At 44.6% G+C, this 24,728-nt stretch overlaps 1 protein-coding gene across 4 annotated transcripts in view; it reads right to left on the bottom strand.

Annotated features, from left to right (window-relative positions):
• The window catches only part of LOC144692208 (E3 ubiquitin-protein ligase RNF4), a 61,361-nt gene extending 40,847 nt beyond the window's left edge, over nucleotides 1-20,514 (bottom strand). For 2 of the 4 annotated variants that reach the window (XM_078560782.1, XM_078560806.1), the window contains exon 1: nucleotides 20,406-20,514. Coding sequence is in view for 1 of the 4 variants with exons in the window: in XM_078560798.1 (XP_078416924.1) it covers nucleotides 20,406-20,408 (3 nt within the window). In the remaining 3 variants the exon portion in view is untranslated. The remainder of the gene's footprint in view (nucleotides 1-20,405) is intronic. The other 2 variants (XM_078560790.1, XM_078560798.1) reach the window with 2 other exon arrangements.
• Between the last annotated feature and the right edge of the window lie 4,214 nt (nucleotides 20,515-24,728).

The following is a 24,728-nucleotide window of genomic DNA, read 5'->3' as shown; positions in this document are numbered from 1 at the left end:
ATCAAGCAGAGTCAGCATGGCTTCATGAAGGGGAAATCATGCCTGACAAATTTATTAGAATTCTTTGAGGTGGTAATAAGCAGGATAGATAAAGGGGAACCAGTAGACGTAATGTATTTGGATTTCGAAAAGACGTTCAATAAGTTACCGCACATAAGGCCACTTAATGAGATAAGAAATCATGGTGTTGGGGGTAATATATTAGCATGGATAGAAGGTTGGCTAACTAATAGAAGACAGAGTTGGGATAAGGGGGGCATTTTCAGGAAGGCAACCTGATGATTGCCACAGGGATCAGTGCTGGGGCCACAATTATTTACAATACATATTAATGACTTAGATGAGAGAAGTGAATATACTATCGCCAAGTTTGTAGATGACACAAAAATAGGTGGGAAGGCAAGTGGTGAGGATGACAATCTACAGAGGGATATAGACAAGTTAAATGAGTGGGCAAAAACTTGGCAGATGGAATATAATGTGTTAAAATTTGAGGTTATGCACTTTGGCAGGAAGGATGGAGGAGCTGAATATTATTTAAATAGAGAAAGACTGCAGAAAGCCTCAGCACAGAGGAATTTGGAGGTCATCGTGCATGAATCACAAAAAGCTAGCATACAAGTTCAACAGGTAATGGGGAAGGCAAATGGAATATTCGCCTTTATCTCAAAGGGAATGGAGTATAATAATAGGGATGTCTTCCTAAAACTATACAAAGCACTAGCTAGGCCACACCTAGACTACTGTGAACAGTTTTGGTCCCCTTATCTAAGGAAAGATATAGAGGCATTGGAGGCAGTCCAGAGAAGGTCCACTAGGCTGATCCCAGGGATGGGAGGAATTTCTTATGATGAAAGGTTGAGTAGGTTGGGCCTGTACTCATTGGAATTTGGATGAATGAGAGGCGACCTTATTGAAACATATAGGATTCTTCGGGGGTTTGACAGGGCAGATGCTGAGAGGTTGTTTCCCCTTGTGGAGGAGTCTAGGACCAGAGGGCCTAATCTCAGAGTAAGTGGGCACCCATTTAAAACAGAGATGGGAAGGAATTTCTTCTCTCTTCTTTACCACAGTGGGCTGTAAAGGCTAGGTCATCAAGTATATTCAAGGTGGAGATAGAGAGATTTTTAATCAGTAAGGGAATCAAAGGTTATGGGGAAAAGGCAGGAAAGTGGAGTTGAGGATTTTCAGATAAGCCATGATCTCACTGAATGACAGAGCAGACTCAGTAGGCCGAATGGCCTACTTCTGCTCCTACATCTTATGGTCTTATAGGGTGGTTTTAAGGAAGTGTTTAAAATGTTGGGGGATGGGTGGAAGAGAGATGTTAAGAGACAGTTTCCCAGCCACAATGGCCAAGATGTCTGAAGGTGTTGGAGCAGAGCAAGGCCTGGGAGTCCACAGGAATCAGAAGATTGAGCGGTACTGCTGGCTTGGAAAATGGAGTAGGAAAAGTGGCGAGAATACATAAGAAAGGTTTAAGCTCAATACATTGGGGAAAGGGACAGCCAATGACAACTGTGAAGAGAGGAGCAAAAAAAAAGAGCAGGGCTTTACGTGGAGCAGACTATGGGTAGTAGGCTTGCTGAATTCTATCATTTATGGCACAGGAGAAGTGACATTTGGTAAAGGCAGAACCCAGAGTGACTGGTTTGGATACCTACTCAGCAGTGTTGACATCTGTCATTGAAGCAAAACCCAGCTAGAATACTGCATAATTTGAAAGTCGCCAAGACAGTTTTGCAAAACAAAAATGGAGATACTGAGCAAATAAAAACTGGTGAGCTTATGTCAAGAAATCCAAACTACCTTTGAGAACAGAAATCAGTGTGTCCTGTATGATGGGATCAATGGGGTGCTTGGTCCTATCATAACCAAAGTTGCCCCCTGAAATCGTCAAATGATGAAGTACTCATTGACAGAAGTAAACACATGTTCCATTGTGTTGAACACTACTGTGAGCTGTACTCCCATGAGATGAACATTGCCAGATCTGCGTTTGACACTTTCCTGCAGCTTCCTGTCATGGTTGAGTTAGACAAAAGGACTCTCATCACATGAGCTCAAAAAGGCCAAAGATTGCTTGGTAAACGAAGAAAAGGATGGAATTTTAGCCATACTGCTTAAGCACAGAAATTCCCATTTATTGCCACACCTTCATGACCTCCTCCTCTGTTGTAAGGTGGGTTTGTTCAACAGGACATGTATGATGCAAACGTCATCACGTTGTGTAAAAACAAAGGCAGCAGAGGAGACTGCAACAACTACAGGGGCATCACACTCTTTGGTGTCACTGGGAAGGCCTTCATTGGGATCATGACAAAAGACGTCATCTACTTGTGGACTGAGTATATTCAGAAGCACACTGTGGTTTCTGTACTGGCAGATCTACAGTGGACATGATCTTCTCCATATGCCAACAACAAGAGAAAGTGTAGGGAACACAACATAGCTCTTTACCTTACTTTTGTAGAGACTATGACTATCTCAAAAAACATTGAACACCACCTACAGGACAGATTTTGGGGAAAATTCACTGTCCTCCTCTATCTCATCCACTCCTTTCATGATAACGTGCACTGTATAGTAGTTTGTCAGCACCACTTCTGATAGTTTCAGGGTGAAGAATTCACGAGTGAAACAGGGCTGTATCCTAGCCCCCAGGTTGGTTCGCATTTTCTTCACACTCCTAGCCTTTGCCTTCCCTGCAGATAAAGAAGGAGTTGACCTGCATACTGCACTCGGTCAGATATCGTGATAAGAGAGCTCCCCTACACTCATGATGCCACGCTATTTGCTCACTGGGAAACCCAACTATAAAAATTAATGGATTCTCTTCTCCAGGCCTGTAAATTGTTTTCCCCGATTATAAGCCTCAAAAAAAGTGTGGTTATGGGACAGGGTGTCACGTCTCCACTTTTGATGACTGTAAATAGCACCCCGCTGGAAGCTGATAGCAAATTCTGCTACTTTGGGTCCACACAGAATGTCTGTCAATCTCTTGGTGCAAGAACTCGATACACACATAGGGAAACCTTTGCCACCTTTGGCCGACTCAAAAACGTGCATGGGATAACATGAAGCTCACTCTTTGGACCAAGATGCTGGTTTATGAAGCCTGTGGTCTCAGCACTTTGTTGTATGACTGTGAAACATAGAAAACTTCCAGCTATCAAGAAAGGAAGCTCAACAACTTTCATCTTTGTTGTTTGCGGTGCATTCTGGGCATCTCATGGAAGAACAAAATCATCAATGGGGCAATTCTCCCAAGGCAAATCTCTCAAGTATACTTGAACTCAAACATAGGCAACTTTGCAGGCTGTAAGATGGATGTATGCCCAAGGATTTTCTGTATGGTGATGTGGCTGGAGCCAGAAGGACAACCAAAGCTCTGCTACAAGGATACTTGCCAAGCAAGACATGCAGACCTTAAATATCGATTTTTACACCAGAGACACATGAGCCAGAGGGAAACGATGACATTACCTGTGGGCAACATGTGCCAGCACGATAATCAGTGGCTACAGTGGCTCGGCAACAGGTGCCAACACGGAAAACATTTCACATGAAGCTCATGTCAGAAATTGCCTCATGAATTGGCCTCTTCAGCCATCAGCAAAATTGCATTCCTTATGTGTGTATCGAGTTCTTGCACCAAGAGATTGACAGACATTCTATGTGGACCCAAAGTAGCAGAATTTGCTATCAGCTTCCAGCAGGGTGCTACTTACAATCATCAAAAGTGGAGACGTGACACCCTGTCCCATAACTACACTTTTTTTGAAGCTAGCCCCTCCATAATGGATTGTATTTGCTGCACGCCCATCATCTTGCATAGGCAAAAGGATGCCAAAGGAGTAAACTCTTGCATATTTGAGGGAGGAGATCCAATATCTTGGAGGGGGCATCGAATGAAGCTTTGTGGGTAGAGCTTAGGAATAAAAAAGGGGCAGCCACATTGTTAGGTGTTTATTATAGACCCCCAGACAGTCAGCGGGAGATTGAGGAGCAAATATGTGCACAATTTACGGAGGCGTGTTTAAACAATAATAGGGTAATTATATTCGGTGATTTCAACTTTTCCAACGTTAATTGGGATAGACATAGTGCTAAGGGCTTGGATGAAGTGGATTTCTTGAAAGGTGTACAGAAGAACTTTTTAGGTCAATATGTAAAGGGTCCAACAAGGGATGGCGCAGTACTGGACCTAATTCTGGGGAACGAAGTTGGACAGGTGGCTGAGGTGGTGGTGGGCGAGCATTTTAGTGATAGCGACCACAGCATGGTACAGTTTAAGTTTGCTTTAGACAAAGAAATAGACAAGTTGCAAAAAAGTGTTTTGGATTGGGGGAAGAGTGGATTTTAGTAAAATAAGGCAGGATCTGGCCAAGGTAGACTGGGGACAGCTACTTGTGGGGAAATCTACAGAGGAGCAGTGGGGGGGGCGTTCAAAAAGGAAGTGGGGAGGGTACAGACTCAACATGTTCCCTCTAGGGTGATAGGAAGGAGTAACAAGCCCAGAGAACCATGGATGACCAGAGATATTCAGGTTACGATGAGAAGGAAAAGAGAGACTTTTAGCAGGTACAAGGGAAGCAAATCAACGGAGGCATTAGTGGAGTACAGAAAGTGCAGGGTGGAGCTTAAGAAAGCAATTAGGAGAGCAAAGAGAGGATATGAGAAAGCTCTGGCTGGTAAAAGTAGGGAAAATCCCAAGATATTCTATAAGTATATCAATGGGAAGAGGATAACCAGGGAAAGAGTAGGGCCCATTAGGGACCAAGGGGGCAATCTATGGGTGGAGCTAGAGAACATCGCTAGAGTGTTGAATGAATACTTCAAATCTGTCTTCACCCAAGAGAATGAGGATGAAGGTATCGGGAAGAGAGACTGCGAGGTTCTTAAGCAAATTGATACAGGGAGTGACAAGGTATTGGAGGTGTTGGCAGGCTTAAAAGTGGACAAATCTCCAGGTCCAGATGATTTGTGTCCTAGACTGCTTAGGGAGGCAAGGGAGGAGATCGCAGGGGCTCTGACCCAAATTTTTAATTCCTCTCTGGCCACGGGGGAGGTGCCAGAGGACTGGAGGACAGCTAATGTTGTTCCGCTATTTAAGAAGGGTTGTAGAGATAAGCCAGGGAACTATAGGCCAGTGAGTCTCACGTCAGTGGTAGGGAAACTATTGGAGAAAATTCTGAAGGAGAGAACCTATCTCCGCTTGGAGAGGCAAGGTTTGATCAGGGATAGTCAGCGTGGCTTTGTCAGAGGGAAGTTATGCTTGACAAATTTGATTGAATTTTTTGAGGAGGTGACCAGGTGTGTAGATGAGGATAGTGCAGTTGATGTAGTTTATATGGATTTCAGTAAAGCCTTTGACAAGGTCCCACATGGGAGACTTATAAAGGTGGCAAATGCACATGGGATACAGGGTAATTTGATAAGGTGGATTCAAAATTGGCTTAGTTGTAGGAGACAATGGGTGATGACAGAAGGATGCTTTAGTGACTGGAAGCCAGTGTCCAGTGGTGTACCATAGGGATCTGTGCTCGGTCCCCTATTATTTGTCATTTATATAAACGACATAGGTGACTATGCGGGGTGTAGGATTAGTAAGTTTGCGGATTACACAAAGATTGGCCGGGTGGTTAACAGTGAGGTTGAGTGTCTTGGGCTATAGGAAGATATAGACAGGATGGTCAAATGGGCAGATAAGTGGCAGACGGAATTTAACCCTGAAAAGTGTGAGGTGATACACTTTGGAAGGAGTAATTTGACAAGGAAGTATTCAATGAACGGCATGACACTAGGAAGTTGTGAGGAACAAAGAGACCTTGGCATGTGTGTCCATAGATCTCTGAAGGCAGAGGGGCATGTTAGTGGGGTGGTGAAAAAAGCATATGGGACACTTCAATCGAGGCATAAATTACAAAAGTAGGGAGGTCATGTTGGAGTTGTATAGAACCTTGGTGAGGCCATAGCTGGAGTACTGTGTGCAGTTCTGGTCGCCACATTATAGGAAGGATGCGATTGCACTGGAGGGGGTGCAGAGGAGATTCACCAGGATGTTGCCTGGGATGAAACATTTAAGTTATGAAGAGAGGTTGGATAGACTTGGGTTGTTTTCGTTGGAGCAGAGAAGACTGAGGGGCGACCTGATGGAGGGGTGCAAGATTATGAGGGGCATGGACAGGGTGGATAGGGAGCAGCTGTTCCCCTTAGTTGAAGGGTCAGTCACGAGGGGACATAAGTTCAAGGTGAGGGGCAGGAGGTTTAGGGGGATGTGAGGAAAAAGTTTTTTACCCATAGGGTGGTGACAGTCTGGAATGCATTGCCTGGGAGGGTCGTGGAGGCGGGTTGCCTCACACCCTTCAAAAAGTACCTGGATGAGCACTTGGCACATCATAACATTCAAGGCTATGGGCCAAGTGCTGGTAAATGGGATTAGGTAGGTAGGCCAGGTGTTTCTCACGTGTCAGTGCAGACTCGATGGGCCGAAGGGCCTCTTCTGTACTGTAATATTCTGTGATTCTGTGAAAAGCAAATTTGTGCCCCCAATTTACTTATGGCCAACAACCTGATGATTTACCATCCTAGAGTGTTGAAGGAGCTGGCAGTAGAGATAGTAGATGCATTGGTGGTCATCTTCCAAAATTCAATAGATTCTGGAACAGTTCCTACAGATTGGAAGTTAGCAAATGGAACCCCCAATTTAAGAAAGGCGGGAGAGAGAAAAAAAGCAGGGAACTCCAGACCTGTTAGCCTGACATCTGTAGTGGGGAAAGTGGTAGAATCTATTAGAAAGGATGTGATGACTAGACACTTCGGTCACTTACCATCAGTAAAGTAATGGACGGGGTCATCAACAGTGCTATTAAGGGGCACTTGCTTAGCAATAACCTTTTCACTGGCGTTCAGTTTGGGTTCTGCCAGTGTCGCTCAGCTCCTGACCTCATTACAGCTTTGGTTCAAACATGGACAAAAGGACTGGGCTCCAGAGGTGAGGTGAGAGTGACTGCCTTTCACATCAAGGAGCCCTAGCAAAACTGGAGTCAATGGGAATCAGGGGGAAAACCCTCTACTGGTTGGGGTCATACCTAGCACAAAGGAAGAACATTGTGGTTTTTGGAGGTCAGTCATCCCAGTTCCAGGAGAACTGCAAGAGTTCCTCAGAATAGTGTTGTAGGCCCAACTGCTTCATCAATGATCTTCTTTCCATCATGAGGTCAGGAGTGGGGATGTTCGCTGATGATTGCACAAAGCAGAGCGCCATTCACGACTTCAGATACTGAAGCAGTTCATGTCCAAGTGCAGCAAGGCCTGAACAATATTCAGGCTTGGGCTGACAAGTGGCAAGTAACATTCGCGTCACACAAGTGCTGGGGAATGACCATCTCTAACAAGACAGAATCCAACCATTGCTGAATCCCCCACTACCAACATCCTTGGGGATTACCATTGACCAGAAACTGAACTGGATTAGCCATATAAATACTGTGGCTACAAGAACTAGTCAGAGGCTACTGACTCAACTCCTAACTCCCCAAAGCCTGTCCACCATCTACAAAGCACAAGTCAGGAGTATGATGGAATACTCTCCACTTACCTGGATGAGTGTAGTTTCAACAACACTCAAGAAGCTTGACACTATCTGGGACAAAGCAACCCACTTGATTGACAACCCATTCACAAACATTCACTCTCTTCAGCACCAACACACAATGGCAGCAGTGTGTACCATCTACAAGATGCACTGCAGGAGCTCACCAAGTCTCTTGAAACAGCACCTTACAAACCAATGACCACAACCATCTAGAAGGACAAAGGCAGCAGACAGACAGGAACAATACCATGCAAGTTCTCCTCCAATCACTTAGCATCCTGACTTGGAAATATATCGCTGTTCCTTCACTGTTGCTGGGTCAAAATCCTGAAACTCTCTCTGTAACAGCACTGTGGGCGCACCTATACCACATGGACTGCAGCAGTTCAAGGCAGCTCGCCACCATCTTCTCAAGGGCAATTAGGGATGGGCAATAAATGCTGGTCTAGCCAGCATCACCCACATCCCATGAATGAATAAAAACTTAGAAAATGGTAGGACTGAGCAGAGACAACATGGATTTATGAAAGGGAAATCACGTTTGACAAACCTAGAGGAGTTTTGAGGATCTAACTAGTAGAATAGCTAGGAGAGAACCATTGGGTGTGATGTTTTTGGATTTTCAGAAGCTTTCGATAAGGTCCCACAGAAGTTAGTAAGCAAAATTAGAGCTTAATGGATTGGGGATTGAGGATTGGTTAACGGAGAGAAACCAGAGAGGAGGAATAAACTGGTCATTCTCAGGTTGGTAGGTAGGTTGTGGCTAGTGGGATATCGCAAGGGTCAATGCTTCATTCCCAGCTATTCACAATCCATATCAATGATTTGGATGTGGGGACCAAGTGTAATATTTCCAACTATGCTAATGACACAAAACTAGGTGGGAATGAGAGTTGTCAGGAGAATGCAGAAGCTTCAAGGGGATTCAGACAGGCTAAGTGAGTGGGAAAGAACATGGTAGATAGAATAGAATGTGGAAAAATATGAAGTTATCCACTTTGGTAGGAGAAACAGAAACGCAGAGTATTTCTTAAATGGTGAGAGATTGGGGAGTGTAAGATATCCAAAAGGACCTGGGTGTTCTTGTTCATAAGTCACTGAAAGCTAACATGCAGGTGCAATAAACAAACAGGAAGACAAATGGTATACTTGCTCGTACTGCAAGAGGATTTGAGCACAGGGGTAAAGATTTCTTGCTGTAATCACACAGAGCCTTGGTGAGATGGCACCTGGAGTAGTGTGTACCATTTTGGTCTCCATACCCAAGGAAGGATATATTTGCCATAGAAGGGATGCAATGAAGGTTCACCAGACTGATCCCTGGGTTGGTGGGTTTGTCCTAGGAGGAGAGATTGAGGAGACTGGGCCTGTATTGTCAAGTTTAGAGGATGAGAGGTGATCTCATTGAAGCATACAAAATCCTTACATGATGTGAGAGGGTAGATGCAGCAAGGATGTTTCCCATGGCAGGCGAGCCTAGAACCAGGGGACACAGTCTCAAAATAAGGGGTAGGCCATTTAGGAAGGAGATGAGGAAGAATTCTTGCAGAAGGTGGTGAATCTTTGGAATTCTTTGCCCCAGAGAGCTGTGGTGGCTCAGTAATCGAGCATGTTCAAGACTGAGATCGATAGATTTCTAGACATTAAGGGATATGGGAATAGTGTGGGAAAACGGTGTTGGGGTAGATCAGCCATGATTTAGTTGAATGGCGAAACAGGCTCAAGAGGCCAAATGGCCGACTCCTGCTCCTATTTCTTATGTTCCTAAGCATGTCTATAACCTTATCCCCAAGCTGTTTCTCTGAAGTTATCAAGAAGTTAATAAAACACATCTTTTATATTAAAATTAATGAGATCTCACACAGCAAAAATCACAAACATAAAATAGTTATAGCACTGAAGGCAGCTATTTGACCTATCATGTCTGTGAAAGCTCTCTGCTGGAGCAACTCAGCTCATCACACTACTCCACCCTTCCCCCATAGCCCTACAGGTAATTATCCAATTCCCTTTTGAAAGTCATAATTGAATCTGTCTTAACCAAGCTCAGGCAGTACATTCCAGATCCTAACCACTAGTTGTGTAAAGCAATTTTCCTGTCACCAGTTCTTCTTTTGCCATTCACCTTAAATCAGTGTTCTCAGGCTCTCGGTCCCATTGCCCAGGTCCCTCACGATTATGAACACCTCTACTAAATCTCCTATCAACCTTCTCTTCTCCAAGGAGAACAGCCCCTAGCTTCTCCAATCCATTCACGTAACTGGTTCCAAGAATGAGCAGCTTCATTCTCGTAAATGTTCTCTGCAGCCTCTAATGCCTTCACATCCTTCCTAAAGTGGGGGTCCAGAACTGGACACAATACAACAGCTGAGGCCGTTAGTGTTTTATGAAGGCTCACCATAACTTCCTTGCTTTTCTACTCTTTGCCTCTATTTATAAAGGAACAGGATTCTGCACCTCCCTTTAGAATTGTGCCCTTTATTTTATGCGCATCCTTATTCTTCCTACTGAAATGTAGCACTTTCCTCTTCTCTGTACTGTACTAAATTTTATCTGCCACCTGTCCACCCATTCCACCAGCCTGAGTCCTCTTGAAGTCCATCTCTATCCTCCTCACAGTTCACATTACTTCCAAGTTTTGAGCCATCTGCAAATTTTGATTTTGTATCCTGTACACCCGAGTCTAGGTCATTAACATAGATCAAGAAAAGCAGTGATCCTGGTATGACCCTGGGGAGCCCCCGCTATATAGCATCCTCCAGTCCGAACAACTGTTCGCCATTGCTCCATTTCCTGTCACTCGGCCAACTTCTTATCCGTACCGCCACTTTCTCTTTTATTCCATGGGCTTCAACTTTGCTGGAGAGCCTGTTATGTGCCACTGTATCAAATGCTTTTTGGAAGTCTACATAGACCACATCGTCCTTATCCCTCTCTGCTGCCTCATTAAAAAAGTCAATGAAAGTTTATTAAGCACAATTTGTCTTTAACAAATCTGTGCTGGCTTTCATTAATTAATCCACACTTGTCCAAGTAACTACTCATTTTATCCCAGAATATCATTTCTAAAAGCTTTCCTACCATTGAGGTTAAACTGATTGGTCTGTAGCAGCTGGACTTATCATTACAGGTTTTTTTTGAATCTGGGTGCAACATTAGCAATTCTCCAGCCCTCTGGCACCACCCTTCTAAGGAGGACTGGAAGATTATGGCCAGTGCCTGTGCAATTTCTACTCTTACTTCCTTCAGCATCCTCAGATGCATCTCAATTGGTCTTTGTGACTTATCAACTTATAAACATAGTCAGCCTTTCTAACGCCTCTTAAATGAATTTTCAACCCATTCAGTATCTCAACTATCTCCTCTTTCACTGTAAAAGCATCTTCCCTGTTTAGAAACAGATACAAAGTGCTAATTCAGTACCTCATCCATGCCCTCAGCCTCCAGGCATAGCTCCCATTCTGGTCCCAAATAGGTCACATTCTTCCTCTTACTACCCTTTTACTATTTATATTTTTATAGAAGACTTCCAGATTTCCTTTTATATTAGCTGCTAGTTTCTTCTTATATTCCCTCTTTGCCTCTAATTTCCTTTCTCACTTGCTCTCCATAGTTTTTATATTCAGCCTCATTCTCATTTGTATTATCAACTTGACATCAGTATTTTTGTGCTTCATCTTACTCTCTTCTCTTTCCTCATCCAGGGAACTTTACCTTTGTTTGTTGTACCGTTCCCCCCAAACCATCGCCTCTTTAAAGACAGCCCATTGGTTTTTTTGCATTTTTGCCTGCCAATTTGATCCCAACACATGGGCCAAATCTGTTCTCACCCCACTGAAATTGGCCCTCTTTCAATTAAACATTTTTACTTTGGATTGCTCACCCTCCTTTTCCTTGGCCAATGTAAACCTTATTATTCTATGATCACTTTCTGAATTGTTCCCCTAATGTCACTTGATCCATCCAACACACCTCATACTCCAGAATCAGATGCAGCAATACCTCCTTCCTTGTTAGGCTAGAAAGGTACTGATCAAGAAAATTCTCCTGAACACACATCAGAGACTCTTCCCTCTGTCTGCTCTTTACACTATTATCCCAGTGAGTTTAGTTTAATTGAAGTCCATGATAACTATTGTTTTTGCACCTTTCTGTAAATACCCTATATGTTCCTTTAAACTTCCCTGATAGTTGATGGTCTATAGAATACACCCAGTAGTGTAATCGTTCTTCTATTGTTTCTTAGCTGTAATATTTTGTCCTTGACCCCTCTTGGACATGCTCTCTCTCCACCACTATAATAAAACTGCACCAACCACAAAACTGCCTGTTTTTCAATCAGGCTGAAAAGGCTGCTCAGAACAGCATGATTTAGCACACCTTTAACTTGCAGTGCAAACCCCTCGGTCAAGAGACTGATGTTTCACCTATGAGCAAACCCTCACCTCACGCTCGCAATATTAGTGCTTAGCAAAACAATGACTTTTTTTTAAAGCTTACGAAAACAAAGTGAATTCACATTAAGATAGATTACACAGACTCTTGAAGCTACCAGCGTATTTCTTTTAATATCCTTTGACAATTTTCTCCCCTCTTAAGGATAGAGGCTCATTTTCCAACTGGCCTTTATTCAATCACATTATCCAGTATAGAGACAGGTTACTCAATTGCAGGACAGTGGGGCCAGACATTACTGTGAGCTCAAGTATTGTTCTCACTCAGTGACACTCAGGTGTATTACCAACAGTGCTCAGCAATCAGAAGTGAAACCCTTGTTTGATTTCCTTCTCCCTACCTCAACACCAAATTTACATGTAGCACCACAAACACTGTCCCAGCTAAAGTCAGCTAACTCAGCACAGAATGAATCTGGGACTTGTCAATCTGCCAGGAAAGTTCAACACTTTATGCTCCTTAGGTTACAGCAAAGATACAGCAGACATTCCAAAGATTAATCATATCACATCTATAAACGTGGCTACATTAATCTGCACAATATCGGCTTTTCATTGGATGAAAAAAAACAGCCTGGAAAGCTGAAAATATTCCTTTTGTTTACAAAAAAGATCCCCAGAGAGGCAGAAGGGCACAAGTTAAATAACAAATAATTAGACGAAGTAAGAGAGTAAAGCTAAAAGGGAGATAAGAGAGCAAATATAGTTAAGATGTTTCATTTTTATGTAATGGTGCATTATATATTAAGATAAAATTATTTTTCATGTTTTTATAGTTTTATTACTGAAACAATGTCAGTACAATAGGGAAAAAAGGGGTTTTAAAAGATTGAGAAGTCTTGGTGCATCTTATAGGCCATCCTGAGACTGAGAGAAGCAGCAGAAAGTATGAGAAGTCAGGAAGAAGTAATTATGCAATTCAACACTCGTATTATAAAAGAAATCTGTTGGTTGTAGAAGAAAACAAACTAAGCAAAGCAAGGGACTCTGCAGTTTTGAGGACCCAAAAAGGAACAAGGAGATTAAAAAGTGGTTGGCCTCAATAACAGGGCAGAGAGATTGCAAGAAGGGGAAAAGGGTGGATAGGATGGCAATTGGAGGCTACAAAAAAAGCTTAAAAGTATAGTAACAGATGTAAAATGGAAGCAAAAACCCTTAATAGAATCAGACCCATAAATTGCATCCTCCTGGGCTCGAATTTCTAAACTGGATCTTGCTGCCCTGAACACATTACCAGGTAAAACAAGAGCTTATGTAGAATTGCTGAAAGAGACTCGTCAAAGCTTTTCATCTTGCACTCATCATGACACTTTACAAGAATATCAATGTTAGGGGAAAACAACAACTTATACTGTACGAGAAGAGAGTGCTGTACTTGGATTTCCAGAAGGCATTTGATAAGGTGTGGAAAATAAAAGCTCATACTGTAGGGGGTAACATACTAGCATGGATAGAGGACTGGCATGCAGAAAAAGAGTGTGCATAATTGGGTTTTGTCTGATTAGCAGGATGTGACGAGTAGAGTCCTGCAGCATGCTGTGTTGGGGCCTCAACCTTTTATAATTTATATCAATGACTTTGATTGGGGGAGTGAAGGCATGATTGCCGAATGCAAAGATAGATAGGAAAGTATGTTGGAAAGAGAACGAGATTGCAGATGGATATAGATAGGTTGAGTGAGTAGGCAAAGAACTGGCAACTGGAGGAACTGGCAACTGGAGTTTAATGTTGGAAAATGTGAAGTTTTTCACTTTAGCAGGAATGAAAAAAGCAGAGTATTACAAATTGCAGAATTCCAAGCTGCAGAGGGGTCTGGGTGTTCTAGTGCATGAGTCACACAAAGTTAGTAAGGAGATCCATCATGTAATTAAGAAGGCTAATGGAATGCTATCCTTTATTATGAGAGGAATTGATCATAAAAGTAAGGATGTTATGCTTCAGTTATACAGGGCACTAATGAGACCACATCTCGAATACTGTGTGCAGTTTTGGTTTCCTTATTTAAGGAAGGATATAAATGCATTGGCAGCGGTTCAGAGGAGGTTTAACAGATTGATATCTGGAATGAGCGGGTTTGTCTTATGAGGAAAGGTTGGACAGACTGGGCTTGTTTCTACTAGAGTTTAGAAGAGTGAGGAGTGGATTGAGTGAAGTATTGGCAGCGTGGACATGGAAAAATATTGAGATAAAAACAAAAAGCTAAAAGCTACTGCGGATGCTGGAAATCCAAAACAAAACAAAAACAGAATTACCTGGAAAAACTCAGCAAGTCTGGCAGCATCGGCGGAGAAGAAATCAGTCAATGTTTCGAGCCTCCATGGCCCTTCGGTAGAACTGCAGCATAGTTTCAACAAGGGAGAAATATAAATTGGTTTAAGGTGGGTGGGGGGTGGGGGGGAAGAGACACATTGAGGGTGTGGTGTGAGCAGATAATCAAAAGGTGTCAGAGACAAAAGGGTCAAAGAGGTGTTGAAGGTGGTGGTCTTTGTCTGAGAAAAGTGCTAATTAAGAATGGAATACAGGATATTCAAAGTACAGCTCTAGTGGGGGTGGGGTGGAAAGACTAAAGGTTTTAGTTTTAGATTTAAAAATAATGGAAATAGGTGGGGAAAGAAGAATCTATATAAATTATTGAAAAAAAAGGGGGTGGGGGGGGGGGAAAGAAACGGGGTGGGGATGGGGGGGAGGGGGAGTTTAAGATCTAAAGTTGTTGAATTCAATATTCAGCCCAGAGGGCTGTAGAGTGCCTCGTCGGAAGATGAGGTGCTGTTCCTCCAGTTTGCGTTGGGCTTCACTGGAACAATGCAGCAAGCCAAGAACAGACATGTTGGCAAGAGAACAGGGTGGAGTGTTAAAATGGCAAGCGACAGGGAGGTTTGGGTCTTTCTTGCGGACAGACCGCAGGTGTTCCTCAAAACGGTCGCCCAGTTTGCGTTTGGTCTCTCCAATGTAGAGGAGACTGCATTGGGAGCAACGAATGCAGTAGACTAAGTTAGGGGAAATGCAAGTGAAATGCTGCTTCACTTGAAAGGAGTGTTTGGGCCCTTGGACGGTGAGGAGAGAGGAAGTGAAGGGGCAGGTGTTGCATCTTCTGCGTGGGCATGGGGAGGTGCCATAAGTGGGGGTTGAGGAGTAGGGGGTGATGGAGGAGTGGACCAGGGTGTCCCGGAGGGAACGATCCCTACGGAATGCCGTCAAGGGGGGTGAAGGGAAGATGTGTTTGGTGGTGGCATCATGCTGGAGTTGGCGGAAATGGCGGAGGATGATCCTTTGAATGCGGAGGCTGGTGGGGTGATAAGTGAGGACAAGGGGGACCCTATCATGTTTCTGGGAAGGAGGAGAAGGCGTGAGGGAGGATGCGCGGGATATGGGCCGGACACGGTTGAGGGCCCTGTCAACGACCGTGGATGGAAAACCTCGGTTAAGGAAGAAGGAGGACATGTCAGAGGAGCTGTTTTTGAAGGTAGCGTCATCAGAACAGATGCGACGGAGGCGAAGGAACTGAGAGAATGGGATGGAGTCTTTACAGGAAGCGGGGTGTGAGGAGCTGTAGTCGAGGTAGCTGTGGGAGTCGGTAGGCTTGTAATGGATATTGGTGGACAGTCTATCATCAGAAATTGAGACAGAGAGGTCAAGGAAGGGAAGAGAAGTGTCAGATATGGACCATGTGAAGATGATGGAGGGGTGGAGATTGGAAGCAAAATTAATAAATTTTTCCAGGTCCCGACGAGAGCATGAAGCAGCACCAAAGTAATCATCGATGTACCGGAGAAAGAGTTGTGGGAGGGGGCCGGAGTAGGACTGGAACAAGGAATGTTCCACATACCCCATAAAGAGACAGGCATAGCTGGGGCCCATGCGGGTACCCATAGCCACACCTTTTATTTGGAGGAAGTGAGAGGAGTTAAAGGAGAAATTGTTCAGTGTGAGAACAAGTTCAGCCAGACGGAGGAGAGTAGTGGTGGATGGGGATTGTTGGGGCCTCTGTTCAAGGAAGAAGCTAAGGGCCCTCAGACCATCCTGGTGGGGGATGGAGGTGTAGAGGGATTGGACATCCATGGTGAAGAGGAAGCGGTGGAAAAATATTTCCTCTTGTGGACGAGTCCAGAACTAAGGGGCACTGTTTTAAAATTAGGGGTTGCCCTTTTAGGACAGAGATGAGAAGTTTTTTCTCTGAGGGTTGTGCGACTTTGGAACTCTCTGCCTCAGAAGGCAGTGGAGGTGGGGTCATTTAATATTTTTAAGGCGGAGGTAGATTGATTCCCTTGCCTAACAAGAATCTAACGTTATCAGGGCTAGATAGGAATGTGGAATTCGAAACAAACAGATCAGCCATGATCTTAATGAATGGCGGAACAGGCTCGAGGGATCGAGTGGCCTACTTCTGCTCTAATTTCATATGTTCGTATCATTGGTTGCCAAGTGGACTCTGGTAGGATGCACCTGTGATGGTGACTGACAGTTAACTGCCAAGCATAATTGAAACCAGACAGCTTGACCCTGATCAGGGTCAACAATGATTTGCGGTTAATTGTCAGTCACAATGACTGGTGCATTCTCCATGGCAACACATCTACCAGAGTCCACTTGGCAACCAATCAGCACACACTTCTCATACATTTTAATTGTGGTTTTCCCCTTATATTGGTATTATTGGGGTGTCCTGATGAGTGCAAGGCGAAAAGCTTTGACGTCTTTTTCCCACAATACTCAAGTTACGTACCACCAAATGATTACTTATCACAGAATCACAGTGCAGAAGAGGCCCTTCGGCCCATCGAGTCTGCACCAACACATGAGAAACACCTAACCTACCTACCTAATCCCATTTACCAGCACTTGGCCCAAAGCCTTGAATGTGATGACCAGCCAAGTGCTCATCCAGGTGCTTTTTAAAAAGATGTAAGGCAACCCGCCTCCACTACCCTCCAGACCGTCACCACCCTCTGGGTAAAAAAGTTTTTCCTCACATCCCCCCCAAACCTCCTGCCCCTCACCTTGAACTTGTGTCCCCTTGTGACTAACCCTTCAACTAAGTGGAACAGCTGCTCCCTTTCCACCCTGTCCATGCCCCTCATACTTTGTACACCTCGATCAGGTCGCCCCTCAGTCTTCTCTGCTCCAACGAAAACAACCCAAGTCTATCCAACCTCTCTTCATAACTTAAATGTTTCATCCCAGGCAACATCCTGGTGAATCTCCTCTGCACCCCCTCCAGTGCAATCACATCCTTCCTATAATGTGGCGACCAGAACTGCACACAGTACTCCAGCTGTGGCCTCACCAAGGTTCTATACAACTCCAACATGACCTCCCTACTTTTGTAATCTATGCCTCGATTGATAAAAGCAAGTGTCCCATATGCCTTTTTCACCACCCCACTAACATGCCCCTCTGCCTTCAGAGATCTACGGACACACACGCCAAGGTCCCTTTGTTCCTCAGAACTTCCTAGTGTCATGCCGTTCATTGAATACTTCCTTGTCAAATTACTCCTTCCAAAGTGTATCACCTCACACCTTTCAGGGTTAAATTCCGTCTGCCACTTCTCTGCCCATTCTACTTATGTAGAATTAATTCTTCCAGCACTATATTCTTCAGATGAAAAACTCCACCTTTGCTCCCATTTGTTTTAATACAAACATACAAATTAGGAGTAGGCCACTCGGCCCCTTGAGCCTGCTACACCATTCAATAAGATCATGACTGATCTTACTGTGGTCTCTAATATTATCCTAGACCAGATTCCCCAAGTTGTTGGTAAATTCCAATTAGGGCCCAATAATGTTTTGTTTAAAGTAGACAAAAATTGAGATTCACAACACTTGCTCAGTGAAGAAAGCCACAAGATTCAACAGATTTTAGACAAACAAAAATAAACTTTACTATACAAGGTCAGAAAGATAAAACAACTTACAATGTCTACCTGGTACACTAACATTCAGGGAATAGGAGGTATATGTGAATTAATAAGCAAACGTGGTTGAACACACGACACTACATAATAAATGGCTGATGGGACCAAGAAAGAGTCCATTGACTACTCATCAGTAACACATTCTTAGTCAACCAATCTCACTGAAACTCTGTCCCTCTCATGAGGGATTCCAGTCTTCACTTGAAAATCTAACCTGGGAATTCTCTCCAAAGGTCGCTCAACTTGGATGGCATCAATAACAACTCATCTTGCAGGGTTTCAATCTCTTCTCTCAAGAATCCGTTCTCCTGGATTCCCAAGTATACAATCAAGCACTACCAAATTACAGGCACAGCTTCAGATCACGGCACCGTGGCACAGGAGGCCATTCAAGAGGGGGGAGCAAAAAGACAAGTGGTAGTTGTAGGGGATTCTATAATTAGGGGAATTGATAGCATCCTTTGTAAGCAGGATCGAGAGTCCCGCATAGTTTATTGCCTGCTCGGTGCCAGGGTGAGGGATATCTCTGACCGGCTTGAAAGGATATTGGGGAGGGAGGGGGAGGATCCAGTTGTTGTGGTCCACGTCGGGACAAATAACATAGGTAAGACTAGGAAAGAGAACCTGTTTGAAGATTATCAGAAACTAGGAACTAAATTAAAGAACAGGTCCTCAAGGGTTATAATCTCCAGATTACTACCCGAGCCACGTGCAAATTGGCATAGGGATGCAAGAATAAGGGAAGTAAACACGTGGCTAAAGGAGTGGTGCGGGAAAGAGGGGTTCCATTTCGTGGGGCACTGGCATCAGTATTGGAACAGGAGGGATCTGTACCATTGGGATGGTCTCCACCTGAACCGATCTGGGACCAATGTTCTAGCGAAAAGGGTAAATAGGGTGGTCAACAGGACTTTAAACTAGAAAGTGGGGGGTGGGGAGGGAAGGGTAAAACTCCAAGAAGTATGACTAATGGGAAACAAAGCAGCAGGTTAGCGTGTTGGGGGGTAGATTCAAGTTCATGGAAAATTATGAAAAAACTGAAAAGGAGAGCCCAGGAGAGGCTATTAAAGTCCCCAGAACACAAAATAGGACAGAGTGTTTGGAAAGGGCTAGGAATCTAACTTCAAGCACATCAGATAAAGGGACGACAATGAGAAAGGGGATGGGAAATACAGGACTGAAGGTGTTGTATCTGAATGCACGCAGTACACAAATTAAGGTAAATGAGCTTGTGGTGCAGATTGAAGTTGGCAGGTATGATGTGGTGGGCATCACGGAGACATGGCTGCAAGGGGATCAGCACTGGGAGCTAAATAACCAAGGATATACATCCTATCGAAAAGGGAGTCAATCTACTTCTGCCTGAAAAGTGCTCATTGACCACTGCTCTCCAGGGAAGAGAGTCCCAAAGACTCTCAACCTCAAGAAAAAATTCTTATCTCCTTCTGAAATGGGAGGCAACTTATTTCTAAACTGCTTCCCCTAGTTCTGATCTCTCTCACAAGGCGAAACATCCTTTCAACATCCATCCTGTAAAGTCCCCTTAGGATATTTCAATAAGATCACCTCTCATTTTTCTAAACTCCAATGGATCCAGGCACAGCCTGTGCAACCTTTCCTCATAAGATAACCCCCGCGTGCCAGCTTTCATTCAAGTGAACTTTCTCTGAACTGCTTCTAATAAATTTACACCTTTTCTTAAGTAATGAGACCAAAACTGTACACAGCACTCTGGTAGTGGTCCCATCAACACCCTGTACAACTAGCAAAACATCCCTACTTTTACCTTCTGTTCCCCTTGTGATAGTCAGCATCCATTTGCCTTCCTGATTAGTTGCTATACCTGCATACTAAGTTTTTGTGATGACTGTATTTACATACAATACATGTACAGTTGGGCTCTTTCACTCATCCTCAGCGCCAGCACTAACACAGCTAGTCTCGATGCAGCTTAAAAGTCAAAGTGATGTGAAATGACACAGGAAGAGATCACAAGTGCTTGAAACATAACCATGCCACAGGGCCAAAGGCAAAAAAAAAAGGAAATCCCAAACTTAACTCCAAAACACACACACACAAAAAATGAACCACAATATCTTTCACAAAGGCAATAATGAATCTCCTTAAAACCAATATTCAAATATTTTAACATTTAAGCCTCATCCACATTTAACCCTTGTTAATAAATATTATGGAAGGTGATAATAATATAGAGGCATCACAGAAAAAGCAGTTGCTGAGGCCTAAAGGCCATAACCAGGGGAACCTTCACAGGACTGGGAGCAAAACCCAGGCGACAAACAAGAGACAGCAAAAAATAGAGACAAAACCACAAACTATCTAGTGCTCATGAGGAAAGCGACAAGAATTATTACCATATATACACGCGACAAAAAGGAAATCTTTTAAAAAAAAGAGGTAAAAATCCAGTCACCATTCAAAAATGAAGGAAGTCCCCTCTACTCATGAGGAAGCTCCGCCAGCGGAGGGATGAAGGGAAAAAAGGGTGGACACCCCCCCACCCGCCCCCAACATGACCGACCGTCGGCCCCGCCTCTTTCCCCCCCCCCCCCCCCCATATCTCGCCGGCGATTGGTCGGTCTGCTTGTTTCCGAGCAACCCCGTCCCGCGGCGCAGCCGACCGATTGGACAGTCGGCCCCGCCCACGCGTGGATGAACGTTGGTGGGGGGGGGAGGGGGGAGGTCAGAGGAAGGGCAGGCGGGGCATGATGGGGGGTGGTGTTGGGCAGCGCCCGCTGATGGAGCCTACAACTCCCAGAAAGCAGTGCGCGACGCAGGACTGACGGTTAACGGCTGCGTTTTCAAATTTTTCCATCCTTTCCGATGTCGACCGCGAGTACAAACGGGAGAAAAGTGTTTTAATTTTTATGTAATATATTAAAAACGCAGTGGGGGGGAGGGTTGTGCTCCAGACATGTCGTCGTGTGTGGCCACTCTGTGAAGGAGCCGTTAAACCCAAACCTGGAATCGAATATCCTCCTTTTCTATTGGGAAGAGGCAGGGTTAATACAGCGCATGCGCATCTATGCATTGTCAATCATCTCCAATGACCCCTGCCCTCATGGGGCTAGCCAATCGTTAAGAGGCGGGGCGGAATCGTGCTTGGAGTTTCAGAAGGGTTGTAGCACAGAAGGGAGGCCATGAAGAAAAGCAATTAGGAGCAGGAGTAAGTTATTCGGTGCCTGGAGCCTGCCATTCAATAAGATCATGGGTGACCACCAGTCAGGAGAAGGGAGGCAGGCAGGTTGTCAGGAAAGCCCCAGAGTGCATCTCACTCAAGAACTGTTTTTCTGTGTTGGAAAACGATGAGGGTGAAGGTCCCTCTGGAGAGTGCTGCCAGACTGAAATTCATGGCACTGTGGGTGACTCAGCTGCACAAGGGGGGAAGGAGTAAGGGTGCAAGAGCAATGGTGGTAGGAGACTCAATAGGTAGGGGAGCAGACAGGCGCTTCTGCGGCCATAGACGTGACTCCAGGATGGTGTGTTGCCTCCTTGGTGCCAGGGTCAAGGATGTCACAGAATGGCTGCAGGGCATTCTGAAGGGGGAGGGCGAATCGTCAGAGGTCGTGGTTTACATTGGTACCAATAACATTGGTTGAAAGAGGGATGAGGTGCTGCAACAAGAATTTAGGGATCTAGGTACCAGATTAGAAAGCAGGACCTCAAAATTGTAATCTCTGGATTACTCCCTGTGCCACATGCTCGAGAGTATAGGAATAGGAGGATAGAGAGGATGAATGCGTGACTGAAGAGATGGTGCAGGAGGGAGGGCTTTAGTTTCCTGGATCACTGGGTCTGTTTCTGGCGAAGGTGGGGCCTGTACAAGTCGGACGCATTGCACCTGAACCGGAATGGGACCAACATCCTTGCGGGGAGGTTTGATAGTTTTGTTGGGGGGGTGCAGGGGGATGGGATACAGAGTGGAGGTACAGTAAGGGGTGATGCACAACCAAATATAGAAGAGAAACTAAGTCAGTCTGGATGGCAGAGCAAATATAGACCTGTTAAGGCACAAGGAAATAATGCAAGGCTAGATTGCATCTATTTTAACGTAAGGAGTCTTACAAGTGAGGCAGATGAATTGAGGGCGTTGATTAACACATGGGAATATGATATTGTTGCTATCACGGACACATGGTTGAGGGAAGGGCAGGACTGGCAGCTTAATATTCCAGGGTATAGAATCTTCAGGTGTGATGGGGGGAGGCGGGGTGGTGTAAAAGAGGAGGTGGCATTGCACTATTGATCAAGGATTCAATTACTGCAGTAAGGAGGGATGGTATCTTAGAAGGTTCCTCAAATTAGACCATATGTGTAGAACTTAAAAACAAAAAGGGGGCAATCACTTTGCTGGGAATGTACTATAAGCCTCCTAACAGTCAGGGGGAGATAGAGCAACAGAAATGTAGACAAATCTCAGAAGTGCAAAAATAATAGAGTAATAATAATAGGGGATTTCAACTTCCCCAATATTAATTGGGATAGGTCTTAATGTGAAAGGTTTAGATAGGGTGGAATTCTTAAAATGCATCCAGGAGAGCTTTTTGAGCCAGCATATAGAAAGTCCTACAAGAGAAGGGGCAGTACTGGACATAATCTTAAGGAATGAAGCCAGGCAAGTGGTAGAAGTGTCAGTGGGGGAGCATTTCAGGGATAGTGACCATAACTCTCAGACTTAAGATAGTTACGGAAAAGTACAAAGATGGACCAGAAATAAAGGTCCTGAATCGAGGGAAAGCCGATTTTAATAAAAGACAAGACAGAATCTGGCCAAAATGGACTTGGAGCAGCTACTTGGAGGAAACTCTACATCAGACCAGTGGGAGTCATTCAAAAAGGAATAGTGAGAGTTCAGGGCCAACGTGTTCCTGTAAAGGTGAAGGGTAGGACCAATAAGTCCAGGGAACCCTGGATGTCATGAGATATAGAGGATTGGATAAGGGAAAAAAACAGAGGCTTATGGCAGATGCAGAGGGCTGAAAACAGCGGAAGCCCTGGAGGAGTATAGAAAGTGTAGGGGGGTACTTAAAGTAATTAGGAGAGTGAAGAGGGGGCATGAAAAAACACGGGCGGGCAAGATAAAGGAGAATCCCAAGGCATTTTGTAAATATATTAAGGGCAGGAGGATAACCAGGGAAAGAGAATGGCCCATTAGGGACCAAAGTGGCAATCTGCAAGGAGCCGGAGGACGTAGGTGAGGTTTTAAATGATTACTTTTCATCTGTGTTCACTATGGAGAAGGAGGGGAGTCTGTGATATACTTGAACAAATTAGATTGAAAGGGAGGAGGTATTAGCGGTTTTAGCAGGCTTAAAAGTGGGTAAAGCCCCAGGCCCAGATGAGATGTACCCCAGGCTGCTATGTGAGGCAAGGGAGCAGATTGCAAGGGCTCTGATACTAATTTTCAAATCTTCTCTGGCCACAGGAGAGGTGCCAGAGGACTGGAGGACAGCGAATGTGGTACCATTATTCAAGAAGGGTAGTAGGGATAAACCAGGTAATTACAGGCCACTGTGTCTAACATCAGTGGTAGGGAAACTATTGGAAAAAATTCTGAGGGACAGGATTAATCTCCACTTGGAGAGGCAGGGATTAATCAGCACGGCTTTTTTGGGGGAGATCATGTCAAACAAATTTGATTGAACTTTTCGAGGAGGTGACTAGTTGTGTAGATGAGTGTAGTGCAGTTGATGTAGTCTACATGGACTTCAGTAAGGCTCTTGACAAGGTGCCGCATGAGAGAATGGTCAAAAAGGTAAGAGCCCATGGGGATCCAGGGCAATTTGGCAAATTGGATCCAAAATTGGCTTAGTGGCAGGAGACAGAGGGTGATGGTTGTTTTTGTGATTGGAAGCCTGTGATGAGTGGTGTACGGCAGGGATTGGTGCTGGGACCCTTGCTGTTTGTAGTGTACATTAATGATGTAGACGTGAATATAGGAGGTATGATCAATAAGTTTGCAGATGACTTGAAAATTGGTGGTGTCGTAAATAGTGAGGAGGAAAGCCTTAGATTACAGGACGATATAGATGGGCTGGTAAGATGGGCAGAGCAGTGACAAATGGAATTTAACCCATAGAAGTGTGCGGTGATACATTTTGGGAGGACTAACACAGCAAGGGAATACACAATGAATGGTGGGACCCTAGGAAATAGAGAGGATCAGAGGGACCTTGGTGTAATGTCCATAGATCCCTGAAGGCAGCAGCACAGGTAGCTAAGGTGGTTAAGAAGGCATATGGGATACTTGCCTTTATTAGCCGAGGCATAGAATATAAGAGTAGGGAGGTTATGTTGGAGCTGTATAAAATGCTAGTTAGGTTACAGCTGGAGTACTGTGTGCAGTTCTGGTCGCCACACAAAAGGAAGGATGGGATCTCACTGGAGAGGGTGCAGAGGAGGTTCACCAGGATGTTGCCTGGGCTGGAGCGTTTCAGCTATGAAGAGACACTGGATAGGCTAGGGTTGTTTTCCTTAGAGCAGAGAAGGCTGAGGGGGGATCTGATAGAGGTAGACAAAATTATGAGGAGCATAGATAGGGTAGATAGGAAGAAACTTTTCCCCTTAGCGGAGGTGTCAATAACCAGGGAGCATAGATTTAAGGTAAGGGGCACGAGGTTTAGAGGGGATTTGAGGAAAAATGTTTTCCCCCATAGGGTGGTTGGAATCTGGAACACACTGCCCTCAGAGGTGGTAGAGGCAGGAACCCTCACAACATTTAAGAAGTGTTTAGATG

This window comes from Cetorhinus maximus, chromosome 2, assembly GCF_964194155.1.
Source record: "Cetorhinus maximus chromosome 2, sCetMax3.hap1.1, whole genome shotgun sequence".
In the NCBI taxonomy this organism is placed as follows: Eukaryota; Metazoa; Chordata; class Chondrichthyes; order Lamniformes; family Cetorhinidae; genus Cetorhinus; species Cetorhinus maximus.
This window is presented reverse-complemented; position numbering and strand designations above follow the sequence as displayed.